This window comes from Sorex araneus, chromosome 6, assembly GCF_027595985.1.
Source record: "Sorex araneus isolate mSorAra2 chromosome 6, mSorAra2.pri, whole genome shotgun sequence".
NCBI classification, from domain to species: Eukaryota; Metazoa; Chordata; class Mammalia; order Eulipotyphla; family Soricidae; genus Sorex; species Sorex araneus.
This window is the reverse complement of record NC_073307.1, coordinates 108,201,214-108,209,972: the sequence shown is the minus strand read 5'-3', so window position 1 is coordinate 108,209,972 and position 8,759 is coordinate 108,201,214. Positions and strand designations below refer to the sequence as shown.

The 8,759-nt window shown below is 38.9% G+C and overlaps 1 protein-coding gene across 1 annotated transcript; it reads right to left on the bottom strand.

Moving 5' to 3' along the window:
• Positions 1 to 7,313: 7,313 nt before the first annotated feature.
• Positions 7,314 to 8,279, bottom strand: LOC101550440 (olfactory receptor 2D3). The gene has a single exon (XM_004613647.3). It carries the CDS (start codon positions 8,256 to 8,258, stop codon positions 7,314 to 7,316), a length of 945 nt encoding a protein of 314 aa, XP_004613704.1. The 5' UTR covers positions 8,259 to 8,279.
• Positions 8,280 to 8,759: the final 480 nt, after the last annotated feature.

Genomic DNA, 8,759 nt, shown 5'->3' with positions numbered 1-8,759 from the left:
CCCCGCGGCCAGGCGCCGGCCCGGCCACGCCCCTCTCCTCAGGCCCCGCCCACCCGCGGACCCAAAGGCTCCTGGGCGAGGCGCGTGGGAAAAGGTGATGTCAGGTCTGGAGCTATAGCACATCGGGGTAGGGCGTTTGCCTTGTAAGCGGCCGACCTGGGTTCGATTCCTAGCATCTCACCTGGTCACCAAGCACTGCTAGGCGTTATTCCTGAGTGCAGAGCCAGGAGCTAACCCCTGTGCATCCCCGGTGTGACGCAAAAGAAAAAAAAAAAAGGTGATGTCAAGCTTTTCTGCCTGAACTCATCCGTATCCGGGAAAGCGTCATCCCCACCTTCCCCAAAAGCTTGGAACCTAAGAAGCCCCGCCTTGGTTTCGACAGGAACTACCCTTTTCACGCGTTTGAGCAACTCATTCGCTCAGCTTGGCATCAGGGAAACGATTTCTCAGGAGAAGCTGAGTTCTGGTTGTGCTTATTGAATATGAAATGCTTGTGACAATCCAGGATGCTTGCTAAGCGAGTGACTAGTGTCTGGAACCGAATCTGTAAGAATTTGTCAATTATGGTTGGATACGAGTAATTGAAGCTTCCGGTAGGGTATGAGATAGTGGGAGTAGGTAGAGGGAGGGAGGAGAGATGGAGAAAGAGAGAGTGGGAAGCCGAGGGGGAAACCCTAAAGAGAGAGAGAGGGCAAAGATTGGAGTCAGAGGATTTGAGTGGAAGTCAGACTAGAAAATCAAGGAAATGTTGCCAGATGCTCTAGTGAGAAACTGAGGCACCAGGGAATTCTCAGGAAACAGTTGTATTAAAAGTGTCCATTCTGACTGAGTCAGATTAAAAATAAAATTTTTAAATTGAATCACCATGAGATATTCAGTTACAAAATTGTTCACGACTGGATATCATTCATACAGTGTTCCAACACCAGTCCCTTTGCCAGTGTGAATTTCCTGCTACCAGTGTTCCCAGTTTTTGGCCTGCTGACAGTCGCACTGCCCCTGTAGCCTGCCTCTATGACAAGCATGCCCTCCCACCTCTGTCTAACCCTCTGTCTCTGTCTCTCTGTCTCTCTTTCTCTCCTGCCCCCTCATTTTCTATTTTGCACTGTTTTTTGCAATACTATTACTGAAAGGATATTATACTGTATCACTTTACCTCCTTTCAGCACTTACCCACTCCTGCAGGTGGGAGTTTACTTATATGTTTTTAGCAAGCAAGCTTATAGAAGCAAACAAATAAAAAATGCTCCATATTAGGTTACTGTGTTGTAACCACAAAAGTGTTTCCAAGTTTTTGTTTACTGGAATGTCAGGCTTTAATCATAAACAACAACTTTAGGTGTTCATTTCCTCCTGCTATATTTGTTAATGTCCCTGATCTCTTCTGCCACAGAATGATCCCTAGGAAAGGAACTGTAGACCTGTGAGCTAACAGAAATAAAAGAAGAAAGGAACTAGGAAGGACCCCCACACCTCCCTCTGTAACCATTATTATACTAAGTTGCTTATAAATAACTTAATCCTCTCTACTACATTTTAAGGTAGAGATGATCACTTCTAAATTTATTGGCACTAAAAGATTCCAGAGCTAAACTTCATGGTCAGATCACTTAATTGTCCTGTTGCACCACTCATCCATTGATTAAAAGTTTAGAGGGCCATTTATCAGATATGATAAAAATTACTAGATGATATTTTGCATAATAGGGGCTTATGGTGATTTTTTTTTCTTTTTAAAAAATTTTTTTAAATGAATCTCCGTGAGATAGTTACAGACTTACAAACTTTTGTGATTACATTTCAGCGATACAATGATCAAGTATCTATCCCTCCACCAGTGCCCATTCTTTACCACCAATGTTCCCAGTATCCCTCCTGCCACCACCACCTCTTGCCCCCTTATTTTTTTTTTATTGAATCACCATGTTGAAAGTTACAAAGCTTTCAGGCTTAAGTCTCAGTTACATAATGCTTGAATACCCATCCCTTCGCCAGTGCACATATTCCACCACCAAGAACCACAGTAAACCTCCCCCCCACCCCCCCTATGGTGAGTTTCTTGAGATGTTTGTGATAGAGCTGGCTTTTTTTTTCTTTTTTTTTTTTGCTTTTTGGGTCACACCCGGCGATGCACAGGGGTCACTCCTGGCTCTGCACTCAGGAATTACCCCTGGCGGTGCTCAGGGGACCATATGGGATGCTGGGATTCGAACCCGGGTCGGCCGCATGCAAGGCAAACACCCTACCCGCTGTGCTATCACTCCAGCCCCGAGCTGGCCTTTTAAAGGTCATATTTAACTACCTAGGCAAATAAAAAATACTAACATAAAAGTATTGCCAGGATCAAATACAATCCATGGCCAATAAAGAGTGCAGGCACATTTTCTGTATAAGGTAGGACGAAGAATGACTAGCCTCCCTCTCTTTCACTCATAGATGAAGTTTACAAAGTTTGTCCTATATTGAATAAGGGCAATGCTCAGTAGTCTCACTAAAGATCTATTTTTACAGTTCAGTTAAGAAGAGGTTACATGCTTTGAGATGACAGGGGAAGGAAAGTCACAAAGATACTTATCTCCATCATATTATCTCTAAAGCACCTAGTACCACCAATATGTCTCAACTTTGTTGATATTGACCTTAATTACCTGAGTACAATAATGTTTGTTAATAGGTAATTTTCTTTTTATCCTTTTATTTTCAGTGCAGAAACAGCAGCATCACAATGTTCTTACTCCGTATCAGCAAGATATGCACTGATGGTTTTATCTGAATCAACTGCGCCATCTAGTGCCCAATAGAGGGAATGTCCCTCTCAGGCCCATTTTGTGATCGGATTTTTGGCTTGTGGTTCTGGCCACAGGACTTGAATTACTACCACAATAATTTTTCTTTTAACTTAAAATCATGCACAGTTATCTTCTGTTTGTTGAAGCTGAGAAATTAGTTTTATATCTCTCCACCTTTAAAAATAGCATAAAAGATAGGAATTCTATTTTCTTTTATTATTATTTTCAAATTTTATATGATTATTTTCAAATTTTATTATTATCATAGTATTATTGGTTTGGGAGCTACACCCAGTAGTGCTCAGGGCTTACTTTTGGGTCTACACTCAGGAATTACCCTGGTGGTCTTGGGGAAACATGAGATGCGGTGGGTTGAACCTGAGTCAGCCATGTGCAAGGCCAATCCCCTACCTCATTGTGCTATAGCTCCGTGCCCAGCTTTTTCATTTTTAATGTTAAAGAGAGAGTATTCCACCCATATGGCAGGGCCTGGCAAGCTACCCGTGACATAATTGATATGCCAAAAATAGTAATAATAACGGGTCTCATTCCCTTGACCCTGGAAGAGTCCCCAATATGCCATTGGGCTACACTAGCACGTGACAGGGACGAATGGAGACGTTACTGGTGCCCACTCGAGCAAATCAATGAACAATTGGATGACAGTGAATGTAAAAAAGTTCCTACTAGTGCCTTTTTTTTGTACAGTGAATAGAAGAATAATTTTCTCAGGATTTTAGTTATTTATTGCTACTTGCAAAGTCATCTCAAAATTTAGTGTCTTACTATAGCACCCATTTCATTTAGGATTCTGTGAATTAAGAATTTGCACAGTGGTGGGACAATTATTAATAATAACAATATGTAAGATATAACCTTGGAAATGAAGACTGTTCATTGAATGAATGGGGATCAGGGAATTCTGAAAATGCAGTAAAGTTTCATTCTATGTGAAAATTAAATTAACAAAGACCTTGTGGTTAATCAGAACAGTGTGATGAAGAAGTGGTAGTGAACTAGGGGTTAAAATCTCCAAGGAAAGGAGAAGATTGATCCATAAATTTTAAAAAGAAAAGAAAAGAAAAGAAAAGAAAGAAAGCCCACAACCACACTTTACTGGAAAATCCTTATTTCTTTCTGATGGGAAAGCTTTTTCAAACTATGTTCATACTTTCTTGTTTACATTTTAAAATTTCCTTTATCTTATGATCTCATTTAGAACATCACTGTCAGCCAAGTTAACTTCTAATAACAATGCAAATTTTCTTTTCTAGTAAACTATCTCAACTAATACCTGTTGTTTGGGGGAGTTTCTCTAGTCATTACACCCCAAATTAAACTTTATTTATTGTAGTGCCATTCAGATCATTTTAAGAGGATAAGTAATAAATTCAATGTGTATTAATATACATCTTAGTCTTCACTGTGGGTATATTGTCTACATCTAGAGTTGAACAATATAAAATGAAGTTAGAGTTCAGAAAACGTTTTTAAAGTGGATATTGGGATTTATGCATGTGTAAATAAAAGAAACAAAAAGTTGAGGTTTACATACTAGATACTTCTTCACCAGGGATGTCTTTTATGCAATCATTCTGTTGTCTTTGGGTCCTGTGTTCAAGGGAGTTATTGGCATGAACTCTCCTCTGATCATGATTGATTTAAATCAGGAAAAAGTAGAAAGTTATTATTATTTTGTCTATTACAATTAAAGGAATAAGAGAACTTTCAGTATATTTTGGAATTGACCTTTCTAGAGAAGTTGAATTCCTACCTTGCATTGTGGCTAGTTATCTAAGCCTATTATTAGTAAACCCCACTTAATTCAATTTTTTATTATGATGAGATATTAATTGAATAAATTGTAATCATTCAGGGGAAATGGATCAGAATGAATAGAGATAACCAAAACATATTAGAAAAAGAATTTTAAAGAAAGAGGGGAGTGGTTCATGGTAGATAATTTGAGAAAATACAGAAACTGACTCTGACCATTGTTATAGAAATAATAATAAATATTCTTCTGGGAGTAACACTAGGAGAAGTGAATTGAAAATATGAAAAATTAATTTTGACTTGGTATAAGGAATTCCTTTGAATTAATTTTTTAAACTGCATAAAAGTATGATGTACAAATTTTATAAGTCATGTTTAAGAAGGTACTAGACAGAAATCTGAAGTAGAGCAAGGAAAATCTCTTCAGTAAGTGGTGCTGGATAAACTGAGCAGCTAAATGTAAAAAGAAAATGGATTCAAGCCTCTTTCTAATGCTATTCACAAAACTCAGATCAAAATGGATTAAAGATCTCAACATCAGACATGAATCCATAAGGTACACGGAAAAAAATGTAGGCAAAACCTCCTATTACACTGAAGCTAAAGGCATCTTCAAAGATGACAGCACTGACTAAAGAAATGGCAGCAAAAATAAATAAATGGGACTACATTAAAGTAAGAAGATTCTGTACCTCCAAAGAAATAGTACTAAGATAAAAACACAGCCCATCTGTAAGGGCTTAGTATTTAAGATATATAAGGCACTGGTTGAACTTTACAAGAAAGAAACATCAAACTCCATCAAAAAAAATGAGAAGAGAAAATAAATAGAAATTTCCTCAAAGAAGGAATTCAGATTGCCAAACGGCACATGAAAAAATTTTCTACATCACTAATCCTCAGTGAAATGCAAATCAAAACAATTATGAGACATTACATCACACCACAGAGACTGGCACACATCCAAAAAAACAAGAATAACCAGTGCTGGAGTAGATGCAGGGAGAAAGGAACTCTCCCTCATGGTTGGTGGGAATGCTGACTGGTTTAGTCTTTTCGGAAAATAATATGAATATTCAATCAAAAAACTAGAAATTGAGCTCCCATTTAACCCAGCAATATCTCTTCTAGAAATATAGCCTGAGGGTCCAGAAACACACAGCAGAAACGTCATCTGCACTTTTATGTTCATTGCAGCACTATTCACAATAGCAAAATCTAGAAAAACTACCTGAGTGCCCAAGAACAGATGACTGGGTAAAGAAACTATGTTCCATCTTCCCAGTGGAATATTATGTAGTCACTGGGAAAAATGAAGTCATGGAATAGATGGACATGGAGAGTATCATACTAAGTGAAATGAGTCAGAAGGAAAGGGACAGATATAGAATGACTGCATTAATTTTTGGAATATAAAAAAATAGTATGTGATGAGTATTCAGGGCTGGAGTGATAGCACAGCAGTTGGGTGTTTGCCATTCACGAGGCTGACCCGAGTTTGATTCCTCCGGCAAGCTACCGAGAGTATCGAGCCCGTTCGGCAGAGCCTGGCAAGCTACCCATGCGTATTGGATATGCCAAAAACAGTAACAATAAGTCTCTCAATGAGAGATGTTACTGGTGCCCGCTAATAGATGAGCAACGGGATGACATTGATGAGTATTCAAGGCCAGGGAAAACAAAGGCCAGGAGGACTGATCAGTGATTGAAAGCTTATCACAGAAGTGTGTGGAGTTGAAGGGTAGTTAGAGTAGAGAAGGGACCAGTATGACAATAATAAAGTACGCTAAAGGGATAAATATGATAACCTTTCAGTATCTGTAGTGGAGAGAGACAGAAAGAGAGAGAGAGAGAGAGAGAGAGAGAGAGAGAGAGAGAGAGAGAGAGAGAGAGAGAGATGTCTGCCATAGTGGCTGGAGGGTGGGGGGGACGAGAAAGGGGGACATTATCATGGTTGGGCAATGTACACTGGTGAAAGGATTGGTGTTGGGATATTATATGACTAAAACACAATCTGAACAACTTTGCAGCTGTGTATCTGATTGTGATTCAATTAAAAAATGCTTAACAAATTTTAAAAAGTTAAAAAAATCCAAAAAGTTGCTAGATAATCATGTAATAGAAATATTTTGGAGTGGATTTAAAGTTTAGATAAATACTTATATTAGGTAGATATTGTGTTCTCTTTTCACACTGATAGTTTATGCAATTATGATATTAGGTTAATAGTATAAAATTCATTTTTCTGGAGTTTTCAAGATAGATCACTATGAACGAGAAAATATTGCCTCTGGTATCATTTTTACAAACAGGATCACAAATGATCTCAGTATTAAAGATTTCCAGATTCATTGATTGCTTCAGTCAGAGTCTATTTGTATATTTGTATATCCGGGACATTAAAATTTGAAACGTTTTTTAATGTAAAAATCATATTGACAATTTATTGCATGTTAAATTATACAATCTCATTTAAACCTCTTAGTTTAAGTTGTGATCATGCTTAAAACATGTCCATGGTAACAAAATTAACCATAAAATCCTTTAGAATAGTACTTGATAATTTTAAAAGTTAAGAAATAATCCACTTTTCAGCTTTTACTTTACCCATTGTTTTCTATTTAGGGTGCAGCATTAAGTGTCTAGGCCATGACCCTGACCTTCATGCTTCTCCTGAAATGACTTAACGTATATCTTTGTCCTCTTTTAAATATTTTTTACCATAGCTCTAAAAGATAGAGCCATAAATCACTGCCTCTGTGAAAAGGACATTTTCCCTAGTAGTTTCTTGAGGGCCCCTTTGACATCCTTGTTTCTCAGGCTATAAATTATGGGGTTCAACATTGGAGTCACCACTGTATAAAACACAGAAATCATCTTATCCCTCTCTTTTATGGTCTTGGAGTTTGGGCGCATGTAGGTGAATATTCCTGACCCATAAAAGAGGACAACAACAATGAGGTGGGAGCCACAGGTAGAGAAAGCCTTGAGTCTCCCCTCCCCTGACTGCATCTGGACCACCGTGGAGATGATGTTCCAGTAGGACACAAGGATCAGGGACACGGGGGCTAAGAGGATGACCACACCCATGGCAAAGATGGCCATTTCTGTGCTGTAGGTATTTGCTGAAGCCAGCTTCAGGAGGGCAGGTGGTTCACAGAAGTAGTGATTAATGACATTCTTTCCTCGATAGGGAAGATGGAAAGTAAAGGTGGTATCCACCAGAGACACAAGTGCCCCACTGGCCCAGGAACCGATGGCAAGCTGGAGACACACTTGTTGGGTCATGATGGTGGAGTAGTGCAGGGGCTTGCAGACAGCCACGTATCGGTCATAGGACATCACGGCCAGCAGTGCACACTCTGTGCATCCAACCAGAAGGAAGACAATGATCTGTGTCATACATCCGTAAAAAGAAATACTTTTCTTCTTTACCAGGAAGTGGATCAACACTTGAGGAACAATACTAGTAGAGAAACAGAGGTCTGCAAAAGAGAGATTTCTAAGAAAAAAGTACATGGGGGTGTGGAGTCGAGAATCCATAAAGATGAGAATGATGATGAGCAGATTTCCAAGCACAGTCAACAGATAGATGATGAGAAAAAGAATAAATAATAGGACTTGTGTCTGCAAGTCCTGTGAAAGACCACGGAAGATAAACTCAGTCACAAAGGTTTGGTTTTCTTCCCCCATTGAAATTTATGCCTGTTTACCTGTTTGGTACAAAGAAAAAACATATTGTGGATTTGTGACACTTAAGTTCTATAGACTGACACCTAACTGGATATTTATAGTATTTTGGCTATCCCAATTTATTCTAATTGATACTAAATAATATTTTTATTCTTACTAGTTTACTATAGGACTATAGTGATAGCACAGCAGGTAGGGAGTTTACCTTGCATGCGGCCGGCCCAGCTTTGATTCCTCCATCCCTTTCGGAGAGCTCAGCAAGCTACCAAGAGTATCTCGCCTGCATGGCAGAGCCTGGCAAGCTACCTGTGGCGTATTTGATATGTCAAAAACAGTAACAACAAGTCTCACAATGGAGACGTTACTGGTGCCAGCTCGAGCAAATCGATGAACAACGGGACTGCAGTGCAGTGCAGTGCAGTTTACTCTAATTTAAATTTACTTATTTCCCCTCTAAGTATCTTTTCCTAAATGACACTTATAGATTATGAACTTGCTAAA

What these genes read in the sequence shown, in the direction of transcription:
- LOC101550440 (XM_004613647.3), bottom strand. Translation starts at nt 8,258, where the DNA reads ATGGGGGAAGAAAACCAAACCTTTGTGACTGAGTTTATCTTCCGTGGT.